This window comes from Nelumbo lutea, chromosome 7, assembly GCF_056320005.1.
Source record: "Nelumbo lutea isolate HS-2025 chromosome 7, American lotus-T2T, whole genome shotgun sequence".
NCBI lineage: Eukaryota > Viridiplantae > Streptophyta > Magnoliopsida > Proteales > Nelumbonaceae > Nelumbo > Nelumbo lutea.
This window is the reverse complement of record NC_142690.1, coordinates 16,422,327-16,447,170: the sequence shown is the minus strand read 5'-3', so window position 1 is coordinate 16,447,170 and position 24,844 is coordinate 16,422,327. Positions and strand designations below refer to the sequence as shown.

The 24,844-nt window shown below is 38.3% G+C and overlaps 1 protein-coding gene across 21 annotated transcripts; it reads left to right on the top strand.

The window, feature by feature from the left end:
• LOC148845334 (aluminum-activated malate transporter 14-like) lies at positions 1 to 24,519 on the top strand. 21 transcript variants are annotated; one of them, XR_016102339.1, is made up of 9 exons: positions 1 to 350; positions 13,812 to 13,942; positions 19,640 to 19,783; positions 20,428 to 20,493; positions 22,560 to 22,715; positions 22,810 to 22,944; positions 23,095 to 23,273; positions 23,431 to 23,643; positions 24,225 to 24,519. XR_016102339.1 is itself a non-coding variant. In XM_088955322.1 (6 exons), exons 1-5 carry the CDS (start codon positions 14,634 to 14,636, stop codon positions 22,822 to 22,824), a joined length of 384 nt encoding a protein of 127 aa, XP_088811448.1. In that variant the 5' UTR covers positions 13,987 to 14,633; the 3' UTR covers positions 22,825 to 22,944; positions 24,225 to 24,519. The 21 variants fall into 21 exon arrangements, 4 of the variants coding, with proteins under 4 accessions (XP_088811448.1, XP_088811447.1, XP_088811446.1 ...); XR_016102332.1 differs by lacking the exons at positions 13,812 to 13,942; positions 23,095 to 23,273; positions 23,431 to 23,643 and adding exons at positions 14,936 to 15,053; positions 15,308 to 15,377 and having other exon boundaries at positions 6 to 225; positions 289 to 350; XR_016102328.1 differs by lacking the exons at positions 13,812 to 13,942; positions 23,095 to 23,273; positions 23,431 to 23,643 and adding exons at positions 14,936 to 15,053; positions 15,308 to 15,377 and having other exon boundaries at positions 7 to 350.
• Positions 24,520 to 24,844: the final 325 nt, after the last annotated feature.

Here is a 24,844-nt window from a genome sequence, read left to right as displayed (position 1 = left end):
CTGCCCCCCACCACCTGGCGCCCCAAAAACGTTCCACACAATGGGGGACTGCCAGCTGTCCTTCCACACGCACACACTCCCCTCAGCGCGTGTAGAGTTAACAGAACGGCCGTTAGTTATGAAGCAGCCCCAAAACCAAACTCTCGACCTGGACCTGTGCAACCTTGCACTACTCCGATCCGATCGTCTCCGGTGCCGATGACCATTGCGGCAGAAACACCGAAGGTATGAATCCGTCCCTCTCATCTCATCTCTCTCTTATAATTTACCCTTTTTTTTTCGATTCAGAACAAAGGAGAGGTTTCACCTACCACCGGCCATCTCCGGCAACCACCAGCAACAGTATATAGGTGTGCATTTTTTGCTCTCTTCCATCTACTCTATATTTTTTTTTTTTTTTTGTTTTTACATTTGCATTTTCTCCAAACTGTTACACTGATATATGTTGCCGATTTTTTCTTCTTACTCATCATATAAAACATGAAAATGGTAGCTTTCATTTCCTTAACTTTTTTTTTAATAAAGAAGACATGATATTTTCACTCTTTAGAGTTGAGAGTCCAAAGTCCAAAGATTTGCGTTAAACTGGAGGTTGGTTTTGGCATCCTTGTTGTACTTAGCGACGGTAAACTGCCAGATCTCTTGGACATGTGGGTCATTCACATCTTCAATGGGTTGCCAGTCGCCGAGTAGCATGGCGGAAACTCCGTTGTCGAAGAGAAAGAAGGAAACCATGAGGAGAATCAGGAAGAGAAGAAGAGACTGGATTTTCATTCTCTGCTTTATGGGTTGGGGAAATGCAAATAAAAAAACTGAGAAAGAAGAGGAGAAAACGCACCTGTATAATGGTCGGGTGGTCGCCGGTCGGTGATCCTTCTTCCTGTTTTTTGTATTGAAAAAAATAAATTAAAAAATAAAGGATGTGAGAGGGAGATGAGAGAGAGAGACGAGTTCGCACCTACGATGTATCTGCCGGAACGGTCATCGACACTAGAGATGATAGGACCGGAGGAGTGCAAGGTTACACTGGTCCAAGTCGAGAGTTTGGTTCTGGGCGCTGATTGGGAACTAACGGCCGTTCCTTAACTCCACACGCGCTGAGGGGAGAGTGTGTGTGGGAGGACAGCTGGCGGCCTCCCATTGTGTGGGACGTTTTTGGGGCGCAAGGCGGTGTGGGGCAGATTTGAATTCACATTTCATGGGTTATGGGGATAATTATTTTCGAATGAGGGGTTAAATTTAGTTTTGATATCTGCTTGGCTTGTAATGTGAGATCTATTATCTATTTATCTATCTATCTATATAATAAGACGATCCATGTTACCTTGCTTCTCCTTGTTCCGTTACTCCAATCCTGCATTCTTTTTTATTCTCTCTTCTCCCCCTTTTCATCACTCCCAATTTGTCATCTCAGCACCCTTTCTCTTCATTCCTCTCCCTTTCCATTGAGTTCTCTCTCTCCCCCCACAACTCATCCTCTTTCATTTTCTATAGATGCGATTTCAAGCAAAGAGAGGGGAATAAGGGGAATTCAATGTTTCCTATATAGTCATTGCATCTTCCAATATTATTAAATAATTTATTCTTAAATAATAATCTATTGTTAAATATTCCATTAGTTATGAAAATTATTAAAAATTTCTGGAAATATTCTACCAAAAATTATGAAATAATTATTTCATAAAGAACCCACTATTTAACAAAATATTAAATAATTTAACAATCTAACAAACAATCCACTATTTAATAATTTTTGGTTATCAATAAATGTTCAAAATTTCAAGTGTAATTTACATTAATAATTGTAATTTAATAAATTTTCATTAAATTTTTACAATAATAATTTATTGATAAAAGATATTAATAATTAGCACAATTTATTAATTTCTAGAAAGTCAATAATTATAGTTAACAGTTATCAAATAATTTAGGAAAATTCTTTAACTAATAATCAATAGTTATTTTTTAAATAAGTAATTAAAAATTTAAGAAATTAATCTATGAAAAAAAGCTCTCCATAACTATTTAAATAATAATCCATCATTATTATTCAACTAAATAATTATTACAAATTTTGGGAAAACTAAATTAGGAAATTAATCTATTAGAAATTGTTTCATAATTATTTAATTAACAACCCATTACTATTATTTCAATAAATGATTATTAAATAATTTAGGCAATTTATTAAGTCTATCTACACCAATCTAGACCACTTGGTTGACTTCGACAATACCTGATTTTACATTAATTAACAACAAATGGTTTACTTTCAATTAAAAATAATGTAATTTACCATAATTGCATTAATTTACTATAATTACATTTACTTTGATTAATAGTAAATAATTTAGGCTTAAAAAGTAAATAATTTATATTAGTTTATTGTTATTTAAAATAATTAATTTACTATACATCATTACTAATCAATAGCATTTTCAATAATTTTTTTTGGGAATTATCATAAAATATTGTAATTTATTGTTATTTAATTTAATATTAGTTAGTTATTTGGTTATAGAAAAAAATTATTAGAATTGTAGGGATGGAAATTTTCCCTATAAATCTAGGGCCCTACCCTGTCTTGTCCCGAACGAGGCAGGTTTTCTCAAATCTTAAATGGGGACAGGGTGGGGACAAGGAAAATATTTTTGCCCCAAATTAGGGATGGGGTTTGAATATAATTCACTAAACTCGATGGTAAATTAGTAAAATATTCATAGATTTAATATTGAATTTTAAAATATCTCCAAGTTCTAATATTCTTATAATCCTAGGATCCCAAAATTTCATTTATTAAAATACCCCAGATTGTCATAATCCAATTCCTAAAGTACCCCCAAATTGTCATAATCCTATTTGTGAAATATCCATAAATTAGATTTTTTTTAGGTGGTTGGCTTAGGGTGGGGAAAATTTGGCAATTCCCCATCCCTTACTGCCCCGAACCTGCCCCACCATTGGGGTTGGGGTGGGGATGGAGTAGAGTGTCTTGACTTATGGGAACGAGGGACAAGGATGGATGCCCCATCCTGTGCATCACATGTGCCCCACTACTATATGATGTGGATGTTTGTCTTAGTAGTTCATAAAAGTTAAATTTAATTAATTATATAATGTTAGTTTTTATCTTTATTCTTTAGTTTTTATTAATGCTATTTTTACTCTCTTGTTTTTTTGGTAAATAGAGAATTCATTAAATAAAATAAACTATACAGAAATACAAATAGAGTCTATTTTTCCCACTAACTATAAGGGCATGGTGTCAACAAAGTAGCCAGATTCAAATTTCCCACTTTGGGCTAAGAAGTGAGCCAGAGGGTTACCTTCCCTTTTTACAAAAGAAAAATCCACATTCAAGTTCTTTGATAAGTTGAAGAAATCTTTGCACAAAGAGAAGGCTTCCTTTGCTGATGAAGGGTCCTTGTTTTTCAATGCATTTGTGATGGTCAGATTGTCACTTTCCAGTACAAAAGGGCAATGGAAAATCTATTTTGCTAGTTGGAGACTTTTGAGATAGGCAATTGCTTCAGCTTGAAGAGCAGAAGAGCTAGCACACAGGTCAAAAGAAATAGCCAAAATTAATCCCTGACTGTTTTTGATCACCGTTCCAAATGTTGCTTTCCCCGAACCATCAAAACTAGCATCAACATTTATCTTTACAAAATCTCTCTTAGTATTCTATCAAAATTACTCTCCTTAATTCTAGGAGAGATAGTCCTATCCAAAATTGGCTGTACTTTTCCTCTTTGTATTCTAACTTACGTAGCCGACCTTGGCTCTCTAGCTCCTTATAAATAAAGGTTGTAACCGGTTGAATGGCATAGGAAGAATTATTATTTTTTCATTCATCTTCTTTGCTTATTTCTATCATGGTATCAGAGCCTGCAATTTGATTGCGGGTAACATCGGTCGGTCGATGAGAATGGCGTCATTCTTCCACACTCTCGCCCTCTCTACTTCGATTTTAGTCGGTTAGTCCAACTGAAGAGAAGGGTCCTGTTCGTCAACGTCCTGATCCAAGTCGTTGGACCAGTAAGGAACTGAGTAATTTAGATCTTCAATATCTTCTACTCCCTCCTCGTCATCAAGCGTGTTCCGCAGTCAACTGGAGCAGAGGAGTCGTTGGTCTGGTCGCAGACTTGGAAGACGGAGGATAGAGAATCCAAGCCTGTTCCATAGCCAACCGGAGCAGAGGAGTCGTCAGTCTGGTCGCAGACTTGGAAGACAAAGGATCCAAGCTTCAGTTCTCTGCTTACCTCTATACCGGACGGAGTCGTCGGACTGGTCGCAGACTTGGAAGACGGAGGATCCAAGCTTCAGTTCTCTGTTTACCTCTGTACTGGGCGGCGGAGCAGGAAGACCCTTGCGAAACACAGACGACCCGTTCCTTCTTGCTTCAACAGGGTTCTAGATAGCCATTGCTGGCCAGTCGTAAGGCGTCGGCAGCGCTCTTCGGAATCGCCTCGGCGGAGCAGGAAGACCCTTGCAAAACACAGACGACTCGTTCCTTCTTGCTTCAATAGGGTTCTGGATAGCCATTGCCGGCCAGTCGTACGGCGTCGTCGGCGCTCTTCGGAATCGCCTCTTCCAGAATTCTGCGCCATCTACATTCATGCACCAGCCACATAAACTTGCTCCCCAGATTCAAAGTTTCTACAGTTTTGAAAGCGGTACGTCCAAGAGGGCATCCAACGAATACCACCCATCAGTTAGTTCAATTATAACTCACTTTAACTGAACAACGTACGATCTTGGTGCTTCCGTTCTCAGCCCCGCCGTTCTAGAGATCGAGAGTTACAACATTCTCCTACGGCATTAGTGAGGGATAGAGAGCAAGCGTACAGATCCTTCACCTTCCCAACTCATCCACCATAGCCAGTTTTTTTCCGTGATTTGTGTTGCTCCAAAGATCTGTGTTTCTCCTCATGGATTCATTTGAAGTTATTCAACATATCTCTCATTCCATCACTATTACCTTCGATGGCTCAAATTATGATTTATGGTCCCAAGAGATGTGCAGTTTTCTCAAGGGCCGCCTTCTATGGCGATATGTGACTGGTGAGGTTCCCAAACCTACTAAAGTTGCTGATGAAACAGAAGATAAGTTTGCTGAACGAGTAGAAAGATTGGATGGGAAAAATCATCAAATATTGACCTGGTTTCGCAATACTTGTATTGCAAGCATCAAGTTGGAATTTCGCAGATATGACTCTCCTAAAGAGGTATGGGATTTCTTACAAGCTCGGTATTCTATTTCTGATGATGTGCATCAGTTTCAGCTCTATAGGCGTCTTCACCGTATGAAGCAGCAACCTGAACAGACCATTCACAGTTATGTCTCTGAGTTAGAAGTTCTTTGGGATCAGTTAGCACAGTGTGAACCTGAATGAGATAGTACCTCTGCAGCTACTACTTATTCTAAGCTTCGCGATTGCCAACGTGTTTGGCATCTTCTGATGACTCTCAGGGATGAGTACAAACCTATTAGTGGTACTCTACTTCATCGTAGCCCATTGCCTTCCCTTGAAGTTGTAATCAAAGATTTGCTCTCTGAAGAAACTCGACTAAAAATACTTCGAGATGAGCGATCCTTATTATCTACTGATGTTGTTCTTGCTACTCCGGGTATGTTTGCTACTTCTTCAACTTCATCTAAATCTTCAAAACGAACTTTCTGCAATTACTGCAAGAAGACTGATCATACTATTTCGGAGTGTCGCCGCTTGCAAGCCAAAAAGGCATCTGGACAGAAGTCCTCATCCATGAGTTCTCAGGCTTCGAGTTCTACTGTAGCTGCTACCATAGAGGATTCTTCTGCTAACATCTCTCCAAAATTCTCTCTTAGAGATCTCCAAACTCTCCTTCACCAGCTCCAACTTGATTCTGGTATGCCTTCTAATACAGTCTTGTCCGTCACTCCAGGTACTACCTCATCATGGTATTTTGATTCTACCTGTTGCAATCATATGACATCCAACTCATCCCTGTTTACTTCCAAGTCAAATCCTTCTATTACACCAATTGTTCATACTACCGATAGTTCCACCTTAACTGTCACAAGCGTAGGAACTATTTCAACATCTCGTTTGTCACTTCCTTACACTTTTTTGGTACCTCAATTATTTTTAAATCTTATATCTGTTGGACAATTATGTGAACTTGGTTTTGAAATACATTTCTCAAGTCGTAGTTGTACTGTGTAGGATCCACAGACAGAGAAGATCATTGGGACAGGCCGTAAGGTTGGTAGACTGTTTGAGCTATCATCTCTTCAATTACCATCTCTTGCTGCTGTTGTCACCTCTAGTGTCTGGCATTCTCGCCTTGGTCACATTTCTACCTCTAGGTTAGGATCTTTAATTTCTAATGGATGTTTGGGTCCTGTTAAAACAACCCACGTTGATTGTGTTTCATGTCCTCTCTCAAAACTTCATGCTTTGCCTTTTAATATAAGTGATTTTGTTTCTTCTGCACTGTTTGATCTTATTCATTCTAATATTTGGGGACGTTCGCCTCATAATACTATGGGTGGTTCGTGTTATTTTGTGATCTTTATTGATGATTTCTCTCGATATACATGGATTTATCTCATGCGTAATAAATCTGAATTACCTGCAATTTATATTCAATTTGCCACCATGATCAAAACTCAGTTTTCTTCTATCATCAAAATTTTTCGCACTGATAATGCCATGGAATATAGAGATTCTATCCTTATCCAATTTCTTTCACAAAATGGAACTATCATTCATAGATCTTGTCCTGGTACCTCTCAACAAAATGGGCGTGCAGAACGAAAACATAGGCATATTCTTGATACTATTCGAGCTCTCTTAATCTTTTCCTCTTGTCCTGAACGATTTTGGGGGGAAGCAGCCCTCACTGCAGTTTATACCATCAACCGCATTCCTTCTCCTATTATTGGTAACATTTCTCCTTATGAACGATTGTATGGCCATTGCCCTGATTACCAGTCTCTTCGTGTCTTTGGTTGTGCTTGTTTTGTTCTATTACAACCTCATGAACATACTAAATTGGAACCAAAAGCACGTCTATGTTGTTTTTCTCGGGTATGGTATTGAACATAAAGGATATCGATGTTGGGATCCTCTTTCCCAATGACTTCGCATATCTCGTCATGTTACCTTTTGGGAACACAAAATGTTCTCAAGTCTCTCCCCATTTCAAGTTACCACGACCTCTTCACATTTTTTTTCTGATCCTACTATTTCGCTTTTTCCTGATGATTTACTTGCAGGTCTGACTACTTCTTCCTCTAATAGCTCTAACAGTACTGCACAACCTGCAACCTCTCCGACTGCATCTACCTTGGCTATGGATCCTCCATCTCTACGTTCTTCTGAGCCCTTGATTGCTCCAAATGAGTTCGACTCTAACCGTTCTGATGCTCCTCTCCGTCGTTCTGGTAGGGTCACTAAACCTTCCATTCTTCTTCGTGATTTTCATTGTTATTCTACCATTGTATCTTTATATGAGCCTTGCACCTATCGCGAGGCTAGTACTGACCCTCTATGGCAGAAAGCAATGGCAGAAGAAATTCAAGCTCTTACAAGCATTCATACTTGGGATTTAGTTGACCTGCCTCCAGATAAATCCGCAATTGGTTGTAAATGGGTCTACAAAATCAAGACCCGAGCAGATGGTTCAGTTGAGCGATATAAAGCTAGATTAATAGCAAAAGGGTTCACACAGGAGTATGGCATTGATTATGAGGAGACTTTTTCCCCGGTTGCCCGTCTCATCTCTGTCCGTAGTCTTATTGCAATTGTTGCAGCTAAGCACTGGCAGCTATTTCAGATGGATGTTAAGAATGCTTTTCTCAATGGCGATCTTTCTGAAGAGATTTATATGTAGTCCCCTCCTGGTTATGATCATCTCCCTAATCAAGTTTGCTGTCTCCGTAAGGCTCTATATGGACTTAAGCAGGCGCCTCGCGCATGGTTCTCCAAATTCAGCTTTACTGTTTGTCAATGTGGTTTTAAATCTAGCACTTATGATCATGCCTTGTTCATTCGTAAGACCTCTCAGGGTTGTGTCCTTCTCCTCCTTTATGTGGATGACATGATCATTACTGGCGATGATTTGCAGGGCATTTCCGCTCTTAAGACTTTCCTTAGCAAACAATTTGAAATGAAAGATCTTGGCCGCCTCAATTATTTCCTAGGCGTTGAGGTCTCCTCCAACCAATTGGGATATTATCTGTCTCAAACCAAGTATGCTACTGATATTATTTCTCGCGCAGGACTCACTGATACTAAGACTGTGACCACTCCGATTGAGCCTAATGCCCATTTTACAGCCACTGACGGTACTCCTCTTAGTGATTGCACCTTATATCGGCAACTAGTTGGCAGTCTTGTATACCTTACTATTACTCGTCCTGATATTGTGTATGTTGTTCATATTGTAAGTCAGTTCATGTCTGCCCCTCGCACTACTCATTATGCTGTTGTGCTTCGTATCATTCGTTATGTCAAGGGCACTTTGTTTCATGGACTTCACTACTCCAGTTCTTCCTCTCTTTAGTTGATTGCATACTCTGATGCTGATTGGGCCGGTGATCCTACTGATAGACGTTCCACTACTAGTAATTGCTTCTTTCTTGGAGATTCTCTTATATCTTGGCGTAGTAAGAAGCAAACAGTTGTCTCTCGTTCCTGTACTGAAGCTGAATATCGAGCTCTTGCTGACACTACCTTCGAGCTGTTATGATTATGCTGGTTATTCCATGACATGGGACTTACTCATTCATCTGCCACCTCACTTTACTATGACAATCGTAGTGCCATACAGATTGCCCACAATGATGTATTCCATGAACGCACTAAGCATATTGAGACTGATTGTCACTTTATTCGTCACCATGTGCTCGAGGGTACTGTTCACCTTGTTCCTGTCTCGTCCCAGGATCAGTCTGCCGATATATTTACCAAAGCTCACTCTTCTTCGCTCCGTGCTCTAGTTGGCAAACTCCAGATGATTGATACATTACCATCTTGAGTTTGAGGGGAGATGTTAGTATTCTATCAAAATTACTCTCCTTAATTCTAGGAGAGATAGTCCTATCCAAAATTGGTTGTACTTTTCCTCTTTGTATTCTAACTTAGGTAGCCGACCTTGGCTCTCTAGCTCCTTATAAATAAAGGCTGTAATCGGTTGAATGGCATAGGAAGAATTATTATTTTTTCATTCGTCTTCTTTGCTTATTTCTATCAATCTCTTGGGGGAGTTCCAAAAAACATTCCTTCTTCTTCAAGAACTTACGAAGAACTTAGCCATTTTTTAAGCAAAGTCATCTTCCTCTACTTCCAACACCTGTTCAACATTAGCAGATTTGCAGTTGGATTAGGAGGGACATTTTCAAATACACACAAATTCCTACTCTTCCGTATAATCCAAATTATTAAGGTAGATTGGCCTAGCAGTTTTGCTTTTCTGGGTTTATTTGTCCCATAGATATCAATCCAATATTCTATCCATTTTGAAAAGCTATCAAAGTTTTTTAACTTGATCTATATTAATAATTAAAAGGGGAACAAAACCACAAAAGTTTCGCATGATCAAAAAGAAACAAGGCATGAATCACTAATTCTGTTGATTTTCCACATACAACACAAGTTAACTTAACTGTTGAACAAGTTAAGCCTCTTTTTTCAATATTCTCCAGGACTGCTATATCATTCTATAAACATCTCTACATGAAGATCTTGATCCTGGGGTCTATTGTCAGCTTCCATAATTCTTTCTATATTTTTTTACTTGTTGATCATGCTGATCAACTTGCATAGAGGAAGTATGGGGTGAATTGCTATTGTTGTTTTTTGCTATAAAGTAAGCTGATTTGATTGAAAATTTCCCCGAGGGGCTACCCTTCAAAAACAATCTTTCTTCTATAGCTTATCTGAGAGGAAATCCTTCCCTTTCAGATATTTCCCCTTGATTATTCGGACCCACAAATTGTTTTCCTTGGTACAAATCATCCATGCTTGTTTAGCTAAGAATGCTAGATTGAAGCAGTAAGGATCTCTAAATCCTAAGCTACCATCATTTTGGTTTCTACTAATTGTTTCCCATTTAACCTAGGCTAGGTTCTTTGATGTCTTGGTAGAATTCCACTAAAATTTCCTTGGGCTTATAGCCATTTGGGAGCATATCTGTTTTGGAATTAGGAAGCAAGACACAATGTAGGTAGGGATTGCTGCTACAACAGACTTTAATAGCACCTCCATACCCCCTTTGGAAAGGTACAAGTCATGCCATCTAGAAGTCTTAGTAGCAATCCTATCAATTAAATGGTGGAAGAGTTTCAATTTTGTTCTACCTATCTCAGTTGGTAGCCCTACGTAGATAGAAGGGTTTTCAATTTTTCTCTGTTTAAGACTCCCAGCCATCATCTCCTAAAGTTTGGGATGAACATTGCAACTAAAGAAAATTTCAGATTTCTCAAAGTTTACCTGTTGGCTTGAAGCTTTTTCATAGAGTTGAATTGTTTCCAGGACAACTTGGCCTTCAACAGGGTCTGCCCTAGTGAACAAATAATAAATGTCATCTGCAAAAATGACACGTGAGATTACTGGGCTATCTTTTGTTAGTTTGATACCTGAAATTTTCTTTTCCAACACAAGGATTTGGAGGCTAGTTGAGAGATCTTTTGAACAGAAGAGGAACAAGTATGGAGATAAAGGGCCACCTTGTCTGGGTCCTCTCTCAGGACAAAGCTTCTTTGTAGGGGCTCCATTAGTCAAGATCTAGTAGGACACTAAAGTTATACAATCCATGACCCACTTGATCCATCTATTCCCAAAGCCTAGTTTTCCCAGGACCAGCTCTACAAAGCTCCACTCTACCCTATCATATACTTTGATCATGTCTAGTTGGATAGCCATCCATCTCTTTTTACATCTTGTTTTCTCATGAAATCAATTACCTCATGGACAACTAGAATATTATCCTGAATATGCCTCCTTGGAGTGAAGGTACTTTGGTTTTCATTAATGATTTTGTTGAGCAAAGGTTTTACTTTATTCACCAAGACCTTGGCTATGGTTTTATAACAAGTATTGTAGAGGCTAATGGATTTGTAGTGACGGGCTGTGGTAGGAGCTTTTACCTTTGGTATTAGAGCAATACAGGTTGAGGTTCATTTCTTTCGGTAGGTGGCCATTTTAGAAGAAAGCCTGAATGACATTTATTACATCCTGCCCTACTACCTCCTAGTATTTTTGGAAGAACAAGGCTTGAAAATCATAGAGTATGAGGAAGAAAGCCTGAATGGCATTTATGGAAGTACAAAGCATGAGGAAGAAGGATTTCTAAACTTGAAGAGCTTGCTCATGCTCAACTAAATCCACCCAGTGGTGTTGGGTTTAAATAAATCTTCATATAAAAATAAACAAATAAGCCAAAGGAAAAAAAGGCTGGTTTTGTTAATCAAGAATGAAACAATCAAGATTTATAAACAAATTAAAAGAATCAAAATAATGGTTTGATCAATTTGACAAAAAAGCTAAAATAAACTATAATAAGAATGGTTAAAACAAAAAAAGCTAAAATAAACTATAATAATTCATTAATTATTAATTATTTTATTATTATTATTATTATTACAATTGGACCCGTATTGTGCACAGGTTGAACTATCTGCATTGTACCTGGATTTAGGGGATCTGTGGCGACCCGCCTATCCGGATTGTTGAAAACGGGTCGTCACAGACCTGTTTTTATTGTCTTCTTTGCCTGGATGGTCAAAATGGGTCCTATGTCGACCCAATTAGTATACAACAATTTTTTATGCTTTTTTCTTTTTTTTTTTTAATTTCCATTTTTTCAATTGTCTATACAAGTGTTTACAATAAAGAAGTATTTGACCTCCTATGTTTGAAAATGTATGAAAGTCGGTGGAAAATCTGAATTGTTGAAACAACTACAGTTGGAACGGTGCAACCTGGAGGATTCAAGCGTCTGCTTAACCCAAGAAGAGTTTGGAAGAAAACCTGTTAAATAATGTAAAAAGTGAGATGAAAAGAGATTGGAAACGGTTTTGAGATGTATATTTGAGATGGTTTAAAGATTTGAAACCTGCGATAATGGTGCCTGAGATGTCTGAGATTAGAAACTACTGAAACAACTACTGTTCGGTGAGATGTTTGAAACTTGAGATGTCTGAGTGCTCGTTGACAGGTTTGAAAGAGAAGAAAGAGTGGGAGGGTTGTAAAAGGTTTTGGACATTCAGTTCTAAGTTCCAAGAGGTTTGAGACGTTTGGTCTCGTAAACCCAAAGTTTCTTTGGGAACCCAATCGTAGTAGCTTACGTGCGCTCCCAAGTTAACCCAAATTAATCGTCATTTAATTTTTTGAAAAAAAAAAAGAAAAAAATTTAAAAATCATGGAGGCAGCAAAGTGCACTCCCAAGTTAATCAAAACGAGATCAGCTTCAGTCGGTGCAACTTCTGTTTCAACAGCCTTTACAGTCTTGCATTGGAAATATCTTTATGTGCTTTATTAAATGTGAAGATATTCTCAATACAAAGCTGCAAGAGGCTATTGGAACAGACGTTGCACTGACTGAAGCCGAATTCAATCAGAACGCAGCAATGTCTCAGCCTGTCAGGTCAACACATTGCAGTATATATTATCAATTTATAATATGAAATTGAAATAAAAGATATAGTGCAAAACTATTTTTTTTTTTAAATCTCAAACTTTATTCTAAGTGGAGGAGCAGCCACATAACATTTTATTAAATTAGAGAACTACTAAGATGAAGGAAAACACAGGGGAGGACATAGCCAACCTTGCCCCAAACCCAAGGATACAAAATCTCACTCTAAGATCACTCAACCTGCAAAAAAAAAAAAAAAATTGAAATATTACCAAAGCCTTGGAACAAGAAGATGAGATCTTTGTTAAGGATCACTTTTATGTGCTTACAGTTATTGATAATTCCAGTGAAAGAAAATTTGCACTTCTATTTTTAGGATAGGATGGTGGAGTCAACTTTTTATTAATTGAAAAGTATTGTTGAATATTTTGGACTGATCCAATTCAATGTCTAAACTGTTCAATCCGTTTAAATTTGTTTTATTTTAGATTACTTCTAAGTTCTAACCCAAACCTTGTCCATTACACCTATATTAATTCGTATCTTCTATCAATGGATGAGATATTGACTCAATCCAACCTATAGGCTTGAAACTGTGAATGATCTCTGACCTATAGGCTTAACAAATGTTTCTTACAAGGTAGTGGCCAAAATAATAGCGTTTTGGCTAAAAAGCATTTTGGATTCGTTCATTACACCTTTTCAAAATGCTTTTTCACTAAAGCGTTAAATTCATGATAATAGGATCATTGCTACTGAGATAGTCCACACAATGAAATGACTACAAGGGCGTCATGGAAGCTTTATGTTGAAATTGATCCAAGGCTTATGATGGAGTGGATTGGGCTTTTCTTCCAAGTAGCTTGCAGTGTGGGGGATTTTCTTCTTAGTTTTGCTCATTACTACGGGCATGTCTTTCCACTGCTTCCTTTTTGATACTTTTTAATTGTGATCTTGGAGATCCTTTCAAACCGACGAAGGGCCTTAGACAAGGTTGTCCACTATCCCCTTGTCTGTTTGTCTTATATATGGATATTTTCTCCCGTATGCTTTAATGTAAATTAGAAGACGGATTTCTATGTGGTTTCAAGATTTCTAGAAGCTGCCCAAAATTAAATCACTTGCTCTTTGTTGATGACATTTTACTGTTTGGGAGAGCAATTGAAAATAAAGTGTTGCAGATGCAGACTATCCTGACCCAATTTGGGGAGTTCTTTGGCCAAGAGATTAATTTCTCTGCATTGTTCATTCAACTGCAACGTTCTTCACAAAACACGAGCACACTTTTCTTCTTTATTAGGGGTGTCACTTATGACAGGTAAGGAGCTCTACCTTGGTTCTCCTCTACTGTTGCCGAGTAAGGAAATTTCTTGTTAATAAATGCCAAAACAAACTAAAAAGTTGGAAGGCTAATTTTCTCTTGCTGGATGGGAAATATTAGTTAAAACTTAAAAGCACCCTTACCTCCATTCCCAATTATTTCATTGGCTATCCAACATTTGCCAAAAACTATTTGTACTTTAGCGGCAGTGATTTAAAACTGCCGCTAAAAATCAGTCGACTGCCGCAAATAAATCACACACTCCGCGACTCTCCCTCTTCACGACTCGTCTTCTTCCTGCCCTCTCCTCTCCCAGCTGATTCTCTCTCTCTCTCGCTCTCGCTCTCTCTCAGCCATTTCTCTCTCTCTCTCTCTCTCTCTCTCTCTTTGTTTGATTTAATAAAGAGCAAAAATGGTGCGGAAAGAGGGCTTTAGGGCAGGGATTCCAATCATACTGCCAGACTGAAGATTCCTGATCATTTTGGACTTCTATAAATGAGTTTACTAGCAATATATATGTTACTTATGCAATCATGGCATGAGCATGTCTTGATTTCATGCATGATGTTAATCCTAGAATTCTGTTAATTTTATTTTTTATGATCATTTTTCTGAACAATTGCGGAAAGAGGGAAGGGGAAATGAGTATGAACGGCATAAACTGCAAGCTTTGAATCAACGCTAGAAAATGGTGCGCTTTGTCTGTTGTGTGTATGTGTTTTTGTTCTTTTGCTCTTCTTCTTTCTAAGCACTTGGAGAATAAAATAATGAAAAAATTTAGCAATAAAGACAAACTTTTTTTTGATAGATAACAGAAATCTTGATATACATGTTTATTTATCGAATATTCTTTTTCTTTTCTTTTCTTTCTCAGTCTTGGCCAAGTTTTCGGTTTGACAGGATCAGTAGTTTGAGTTTCTCTTTGTTGTAGTTAGCTCAATTTGAGGTGTTCGAATGCAACTGAGATTTGTTGCAATCTTTTTTTATTAGTCCTTTGGAGGATGAGACGGGTCAAATATTGGGCAATCTTTTTTCATCGAGTATATTGCAAATTAGACGGGTCAAATATTCCGAGCTATTTTCATTTCATTTTCTGTCTTTCTGATAGGTACTATTCTATCTCCATTTATTTAATTGATTTTCTTTTACCTTTAATTACAAAAAGAAAGCTTATTCTTTAGAATAAATATACAGTCGTTTTTAATTATTTAATGCTACATCACTGTGTGAACTTCTTTCTTCTCCTTCTCATAACTTTCTCAACAAGGTACTCAGTGTACCTTGTTGAATTTTGTGTCATTAATTTTCTATTGCTTTTCTCTTCATAGAAAAACATATTAGACTGAATGTTTTTCTTGACAGTGTAGCCGGCCAGAGATAGGTGGAAGAGGAGAGAAGAGAAGAGAAGAGAAGAGAGGAGAGAAGAGAGAAGGTTTGCAATGTAACAGTACTGGCGACGCCAGTGTTTATTTTACTATATATAGGGCGACAGAAATAACAAGGGAAAAACCCTTGTGCCCCTGAGTACAATAACAGACATAACAGAAATAAAAAACGAAATAAAAAACACTTTAATTAGACAAACAGGCCCTAACAACTACAACTAAGTTATTTTAACATTATTCCAATACTCCCCCTCAAGTTGGAGCATAGATGTCAATCATGCCCAACTTGTCACACAAATCTTTGTGTCGCACATGATGAAGACATTTGGTGAAGATATCTGCAAGTTGCTCTTTCGAGTTGACATATGGTGTGCACACTTCTCCACTTTCAAGTTTCTCTCTGATAAAATGCTTGTCCACATCAATGTGTTTCGTCCTATCATGTAGAACTGGATTAGCAGCAATATTGATGGATGTTTTATTGTCACAGTAGAGTGACGTAGGATTGCTTACTGCGAAACCCAGTTCACCTAACAGATTTCTTATCCACATGATTTCCGCAACCCCATGAGCCATCGCTCTATACTCTGCTTCAGCACTAGATCTAGCCACCACACTTTGTTTTTTGCTTCTCCATGTGACAAGGTTTCCTCCTATAAAGGCACAATAACCACTGGTAGACTTTCGGTCATTGACTGCTCTTGCCCAATATGCATCAGTATATACTTCCACTTTTAAGTGACTGTGTTTCTGGAACAACAAACCAGCTCCAGGAAACTTTTTGAGATATCTCAAGATCCTCTCTGTAGCCTCAAAGTGAGTTGTCATTGGGCTGTGCATGAATTGACTAAGGACACCCACTGCATAGACAATATCAGGCCTAGTCATAGACAAATACAGAAGTCTCCCCACGAGTCTTTGGAACATATTTACATCTTTCAAAAACTCTCCCTGACTGTCTCCCAAATGGTGATTAGGTTCAATAGGTGAATCAGATGGTTTTACCCCCAACTTGCCTGTATCTTCTAGTAGATCTAGTACATACTTCCGTTGGGAAATAAAGATGCCCTTGTGAGAGCGGGCAACTTCAATTCCAAAAAAGTATCGTAAGGGGCCTAGATCCTTCACCTCAAATTTAGTGGCTAAGAATTTTTTTAGTCTCTGGATTTCAGCCTCCCAATCTCCTATGATCACTATGTCATCCACATACACAATAAGAGCTGCAATTTTACCTTCACCTCTTTTTACAAACAATGTATGATCTGACTGGCATTGTTTGAATCCCATTTGTTGAACTGCTACATGGAACTTACTAAACCAAGCCCGAGGTGATTGTTTCAATCCATATAGGGACTTTTTCAACCTGCAAACCTTTTGTTCACTGCCTTTGGCACAGAACCCTGGGGGCTGAGACATGTACACCTCTTCTTCCAAGTCACCATTCAAGAAGGCATTCTTGATGTCCAATTGGTGAAGATCCCAGTCAAGATTTGTTGTCAAGGAAAGGAGAATCCGGATGGAGTTCATCTTCACTACAGGAGCAAAAGTCTCTGCATAGTCCAATCCATATACCTGTGTGAAGCCTCTTGCTACCAGTCTAGCCTTGTACCTTTCAACAGTTCCATCAGCTTTGTGTTTCACTGTGAACACTCACTTGCACCCCACTGGTTCCTTCCCCTCAGGAAGATCTACCAATCTCACGTACCATTTTTGTGTAAGGCATCAATTTCTTCCAGCATTGCATCTGTCCATTCAGGATTCAAACAACTTTGGGAACATAATTTTTAACGACTCAAAAGAAAGATGACCTAAACGACTATGCCATAAATAGGCCTGACTCTCACTCGACAAACTTGTGGACTCAGTCGCCACTAGACTAGCATTATTCTCCAACACGTAGAGACCATCCACCATGCTTCCTCTACCAATCGTCTTCCCCAAGGTCAAATCCTGAAACACACATGAAGATGGAAAAAAGATGACTGAGCAGTTCAAAGAGTGAGTAATACTACTAATGGACAACAAATTAATAGGTAAGTTCCGAACATGCAGGACATTAGGAAGAGTAAGGCCAAGTGGGAGAAATATGGTGCCTCGGCCAGCTATGGTAGAAAAAGAACCATAAACCAGTCTTACCTTATCTCTCCCAAAGAGAAGGTTATATGTCTGGAACAAATTTGACTTACCGGTCATGTGATTTGAGGCTCTGGAGTCAATAATCCAAGGTGAATCAGTAGTATGAGATGACACATGGAAGGCTGTGGCATTACCTGATGTAGACGCAAATGAGGTAGAAGGAGTAGACCCAGAATCCACCTGGCGGAGAGTCCTACCATACAATTCCAAATGTTCACGGAAGGAGTTGATAATATCTTCCTTAGGGTCAGAACCGGGATGTCTCTCCTGAGTTACGAAAGGACTAGTCTCTGTCGATGCCAGATTAGCTGAGTTATACCTTTTTTGATTCTGTTGGCCTGGTTTCTTGCCCTGATCCAGTGCTGACTTCTTACCCAAATCCTGTGCCCATTTAGGTTTTCCGTGGAGATCCCAGCATGTATCTTTAGTGTGTCGTGCCTTCTGGCAGTGAGTGCACCAAAGCTTGCTTTTATCTTCTGTTTTTTTCTGAGTGTCACCCCTTTTAAAGCCACCTCCGACATTTGTATCTGAATTTCCCCGGACCGCTAGGGCAACTGACTCCCCTTCTACACCATTCATCACACTTCTTCTGCTTTCTTCTGACTGCACCAAGGCATACACCTCCTGGACTGATGGAAAGTCTTTACTTCCCAAGATCTGTACCCTGATGGACTCATATGACTGATTCAGCCTTAGGAGAAAGGCGAACACGCGTTGCTGTGATACAAGTGACTTATAGGCCTTTGCATCTTCATCACACTTCCAATTCACATTCTGATAGTGATCAAGTTCTTTCCATATTGATGTCAAATCAGAATAGTACATCGAGAGACTCCTCTCCCCCTGCTTGCAAGTAGAAGATTCAGCTTATAGTTGATATATCTTGGCATAGTGTCTCTGTTCTGAATAAGTGGACTTCGCTTGTTCCCATATCTCACAAGCAGTTTCAGCCCACATAAAAGTCTTCCTTGTGGCAGCATTGAAACCAAGAGCCAAAACATCACCATACTGTTCTCTTGGTTCCACCTATCATGTTCAGCACTTCCATACTTCGGTTCCTTTACTCTCCCATTGATGTATCCTATTCGCCCCCTAGCAGTGATGTAGAGTTTTATCCCCCCTAGACCACTCAAGGTAATTCAGACCATCAAAGGGAATGACAGCAATGGGAAAGCTCATATCCATTCCCCCACTCACTCCATTGTGGCTCCCTGAGATCTCTGAAGTAGCAGAATTCTCAGTCGACATGGTCAAGCAGTTAATCAGTCCCACACACCAGACTTAGGACCCCTCCTTACTCCACAAAGCAATGTTCCACTCAGTTCACACCCACACACTCGGGTTTACCAACCAGATTGAGCACAAACAGTACCAAATTCTGGACAAAACTGAGGTAATATTTGGCAGTTTTAGACCTGTATAGTTTTATCAGTCCCCACCTACCAGAATTCCAGAATGGCTAACATCCACTAATCAGCAGGAGAGATCCTTCTTGCTTATAGTCAACTCAAACCATTGAGAAGACAGGTCAGCATTGACCTACAGTTGTCTTAACACATGAACAGGATCACACGATCCAAGAAAAGTAGGGTTACATAGGTTTGACAGCATTCAGCCGCCCCAGATTCATAGGGTTTTCACTCGTCCCATGACCAAGGAGAGTGAAGAAGAGAAAAAAATAGGGAGAACTGTACCAGTCGTAGTTATTCTGTAGTCCATAATCAAATTTCCTTTCTGCTAGTCTGTTCGATCTATTCTTTGGGTTGATCGATCTTCTCTTGATAGTAGGGTTGATCGATCTGCTCTCTTTTAATCAGCATTCCCGCTCTGATACCATCTTGACAGTGTAGCCGGCCAGAGATAGGTGGAAGAGGAGAGAAGAGAAGAGAAGAAAAGAGAGGAAAGAAGAGAGAAGGTTTGCAATGTAGCAGTACTGGCGGAGCCAATGTTTATTTTACTATATATAGGGCGACAGAAATAACAAGGGAAAAGACCCTTGTGCCCTTGAGTACAATAACAGACATAACAGAAATAAAAAACGAAATAAAAAACACTTTAATTAGACAAACAGGCCCTAAAAACTGCAATTAAGTTATTTTAACATTATTCCAACGGTTTTGATGATTGAACATTTAAGTTATTGATAGGGGGAATGACATTCTGCATTGATCAGGCACAACATGCAAGTTGGGAGCCAAGGTGTTCAATTCATTGTCACAGGGACCCATGGAAACAATATGTAAAAGTGGGAGCTGCTCTTAGACATTTTGGATACACAGCTGTGGCTTTACATGGATGTCTGCAATCTGAGATTCAGGTAAAGAATCATTCCCTTGAGTCTTTAAATTTAGTGTATTTTAGCTTACACATCATCATCAGTATCATTATCATCTTACCATTGTTCAATAACAATAATACATTGTGATTTTATCTCTTCAAGCTGAGGGATAGTGATGGCATGTGAGACCCATTAGTCTTAACCTGCAATCTTTGTACCAAGTGAAAAGTATGTTGGGAACTCTGTCACAAGGTTCGTGTATTTTAAGCATTTAACGTAATACCATAGCCATGTGGCTTCCAAGGTTTTTTGTTTCATTCTCACCTTACAAACCAAAAGAATAAGCGCCATTTCATCACAAACTATTAATTTTTATTAATGAAGTATCTATAGCTATGCTCTGGGTAGATATTAATCCATTTAATAAGGGAATCCTATCTGTAATGGAGATATCAAGTTAGTGTGGTCACCCTGGGATGTCATTAACTCAAAAGAGATGAAGAATCTATTAACCTAAGAGATTCTCCACTTTATTGTAAAAATTTCAACCAATAGATAGTTAGCATTCATTTGCAATTGAAAGAAAAAAATGATCTTAAGCTCACCTCTGGAAAAAAAATTTGCCTAGTTTTGATATGACAGAATTTTGATACACTACTGATATTTCGATGATTTTTGTTTAGACCCCACAATCTGTTCTTCCTTTATTCAAGGACCCATGCATCAGAGTAGCCGCGGAAGTTTCAAAGGTATTAATGGAACTAACTGACAGCATTAGGAACCATCATTTTATATTTATATTATTATCATTTGGAGGATGGCTATTCTGGTTATCATAGCCTTCTATATCCGAAACTAAAAAAATGGTGGACTTGGGTTATTGTCTGACGAAATTGATTGTTAATTGAGGTTTGTTTATAATTTATGCCTGAGAAATTATTCATATTCTCCTCTTGTCATGGCTTATTTATTTTCCATTGTTTTACTTGATTAATTTTCAAACTTCTATGTTCAACTACTAATTTACCAATTTATATAAATCATGTGGGTTGGTTTGCTTCATGGATAATGATAGCAGAAGCCACCTTTTTGTTTGTAACCCAGTCACAAAAGCCCATAAGAGGCTTCAAGAGCCTCCAGGTCTGAGATATTATGACTACAGTGGCCTTGCAATCTTAGTAGATCGGGCATGTCACAATTACACAATCACAAGTGCAAAGTCTAAGCAAGTCCCTGACAATTTCTTCCAATGGGATCTCTCAATCCATGTTTATGATTCAGAAACAATGACATGGGTGACTTTTGCCAGAGATGTTTACAGGATGGAGGGGTGGTGATGAGAGTGTCATCTGCAATGGGGTTCTATACTTCTTGATTTATGCAACTGGAGGTGGCATGTGTTGGCCTGATCGCCATGGCTTGATAATGTATGATCTCTCTAGCCGATCTTCCCATGGTTTGTTGACGAGGACCTTTATCCCTGTTACCTGTGGTCACCTCATGAACCTCAAAGACAAGCTGGTAATGGTGGGTGGGATTGGGAAACATGACCGGCCAGACATAATTAAGGGCATTGGCATTTGGATTCTTGAAGAAAAAGAATGGCGAGAGGTTTCTAGGATGCCCCACAAATTTTTTCAGGGATTTGGGGAGTTTGATGAAGTCTTTGCAAGCAGCGGTACTGATGATCTCATATACATCCAGAGTTATGGTGGTCCAGCTCTCCTTGTATTTGATATGAACCAGAAGCAATGGAAGTGGTCACAGAAGTGCCCTGTAACAAAGAGATTCCCACTACAGCTCTTCTCTGGTTTTTGCTTTGAACCCCTGCTAGAAGTTGCACCTTGGTTTATCTGATTATATTCTCCTTTGATCTATTGGATTGACTTAATTATTCGGTTATTGTTCAGTCATTTCCTTTTTTTGTTCTTTTTATTCTCAAGAGAAGTTCATAGAAAATGTAGTAGTGCATAACGCTTTCTATTCATGGAAATGCCAATTTCATTCATTGCTTTTTGGAGATACTGGGAAAAGATATGCAAATTGAGATTCCTACAAGTGATTTATTATTTGCCTTAACCTTCGAAGAGGCTAAGAACTGTTCCTATTCCAGTATTTTCTAGTATTCCTCAGACCCAATATTTCTTTTTGCTGAATGTATATGGTTCAAATGGGTTACTAGCACTGCTTTCTCCTTCAATATTTGCATCATTTTCTCCTCTCCCTCAGTCCCTCCTTTTTAGGTCCATCGAGTCTGGTGTAATGTTTTTTTATTGCCCCATCAAAATATAGAGATGGACATTTTGCATATGGATTGGTGATCCAGAGGCTTTAATTTCCTAAACACAGGACTTATTCAACCCCCTTCTAGTCAAAACTCAAAAGTGAGAAAGGTGTTCCTCTTTTCTTTAGAGATGGTCGTTTGAGCTGGATGTATCATAGGGTGTGTTGCATTAACCACGATTAAGAAATAAGGCATTCATATGATAAGTATTGTCATTTTACTTGTACAACTAATTTGATTAGACAAAACAAAATTTGCCTTATTTTCACTAAAATCAGCAACAGAATAGAAAACAAAACATGCCCCTGTTCTTTTTGAGAAAAAGAATGGCTTCTCAACAACAACAAAAAAAAAAAAAAATGCATGCGGAAAGGAAAGAAAAGAAAAGTCATTTGATCTCTTGAGACCATGCTTAAATTTTAAGACTAATTCATCATGGTTTCTTCAAACTCATGCTTAAAATCTTCAGATCAATTTATCTTATAATTGTGGTTACTGTCCTACTAACACTTTCTGGATTAAAATGAACAGGGGAACTCACGTGGATCATTGAAACACTTTGCTGATGATATGAGTGGGCCTTTGTCTCCAATGTCAGTTCCAGCACAGAAACAACTCATGTATACTCCAGGTATTGCTAATGGCTTGGTTAAAGAGTCAGCAGCATTTCTTGACCAGTCACAAAAGGTTAGTCTCCTGTTCCGAATTGTCTTTGCATTGGATTCTTAGTTTCTTACTTTCTGTTTGGTTTAAAAGAATTTGTTGTTTCTTGTTTTTGCAGATGGTTCTGATATAATCAGTTCAGTTGGGTAGAGCCGACCCATTGACAGCCCTTACTCCATGCTTCTATGATTAAGATTTTCCATACTGCAGTCCACAAAATTTATTGTCTACTCAAAAGCATGAACTCAACCTGGTAAAGTCTCTACAAATGTATTGTTGAAGTCATAAAGTGCTACGGCTCAGTCCATCAAAAAACTGCTAACATCTGTACATAGCTTCAGCAAAGGCTTCTATAAGTTATAAATTAATCGTTATATTCCTTCTTTTCCCATGTCCCCAATAGATGGAAAAAGGAATTATGGATCATAGAGTTGAGCCCCTTCTTTGTCATGGACCAGGAGAGTAACTTCACAAATGGAACTCCCAAAGCCTTAAGGTGCTTAGTCAATTGAATTTGTTAGTCTTCCAGCAAAGCAATATCAAAAGATTGAGCAGTAACTTTTCCTTGAGGTGTACCTTCATGTAAATCTCACCTCTCTGATCCAACATAATGATTGTACACATTGGTTTTGATGACAGATGAGTCCAAAGCCATATCAATGGATTTGGCAGGTTTTTAATTCCATTTGGCTACAAGTTTGCATTTTATTAAATAATTAGTTGAAAACTGAAAATGCAGACATGATTTGGTTGGCCATGCCCGGGGTGTGGTTTGATATTGGATTTGGCAGTGCTTCTTGGATCGAATCTGGAAGGTGTTCTTCCCAATTTTGGAGATGCTTTCAGAAAGCATTGGCACTTGGGGAGACTGAAAATTAGAGGGTTGCTGATCAAAGACAAGTTGTGAAACATCTTATTCACTATGCCAACAGGAATCAACAGTATATCAGTTGTGAGCTCATTACTAGATTGTTTAATTGATCTCTAACAACCCAACCCATGGTAGCCTACTTCTGCAGTTTTCTGAGTGGTGGTTGCTTGTAGCCTGTCTATGCTATGTTCATGTATAGCATTATTAGATATGGATATGGTACTGGCCAAGCAACTGATACATAGCTTTGTGAAGCATCTCTCTCTCTCTCTCTCTCTCTCTCTTATTTTTTTCAAGGGTCTTAAATTCAATTAAAGAAAAGATGAAATATTGTCTCTGCATCCATTGGTTACAGATCTCTGGTGCACTTAAATCTGAACAAGGTTAATTTGCTTTGTGCATTTGGGAAAGATAGGGATGTCACAGTCCTTAGTTTAATCAGAGGATTCAAACATGAAAAAGAAATCCTTAGAAAAGAAACTTAAAAAATGGACTTGATTGTGCCAATATAATTCAAATTGAGTGTAAGAGTTGGTTCTTTAGCCTTATTTTGGACATTCCATGATTCAGGTGCTTTGAATTTATTTATTCACTGTAAAATATCTTCTCCTTGACTTATTTTGGACGTTCCATGATCTTATTTGATCTTTGTTTTGTATCAGGATGTCAAGATCTACAACAGAAATTTTACTTTAATTCTACTTAAGATTGAGAGATCTTAATACTTCAGCTGATGGTGCACCAATAACAAACAACGAGGCAGTTGGAAAGTCTTGTAAGATTGGCCAAAACTTGAGAGGATTTTGGAAGAAGCTGAAGAAGTTTTTGTAAATGATGTCTTTTGAATGGAACTAGATATGTTTATGAATTTGTATTTTTGAGAATGAATGAATGAATGAATGTATTGAATTTGTATTTTGAACGGAAAAATAGACTTTTAAATTTTATTTGTATTTAGTGTTTGTTTTGTGTATTTCACTCCAATTTGGATGAATGAATATAAAACGGGTTATTTGAAACAAATTATATGCTTATTTAATGATTAAGAATAATTATAGGTTATTTGGGTAGGTGTGGAATATATATATAGTTTTAGCCGCAGTCGGTGCATCTCTAAAACTATAACTAGCGGCAGTTTTGAAGCTTTACCAGCAGTTAGGAAAACTGCCGCTAGAACTTTTAGCGACAATTGTTTTAGCGGCAGTTTTCCGACTACTGGTAAAACCTTTAGCGGCAGTCAAAACTGCCGCTCAAAGTCAATTTTCTTGTAGTGCACGAGACT

Excerpts from the sequence above, each read along its gene's own strand:
- LOC148845334 (XM_088955320.1), top strand. The coding sequence starts at position 19,619 with ATGACATTCTGCATTGATCAGGCACAACATGCAAGTTGGGAGCCAAGG. Across the intron at positions 19,784-20,427 it reads GTCTGCAATCTGAGATTCAG|ACCCCACAATCTGTTCTTCC; the intron begins GTAAAGAATCAT and ends ATTTTTGTTTAG. Across the intron at positions 20,494-22,559 it reads TAGCCGCGGAAGTTTCAAAG|GGGAACTCACGTGGATCATT; the intron begins GTATTAATGGAA and ends TAAAATGAACAG.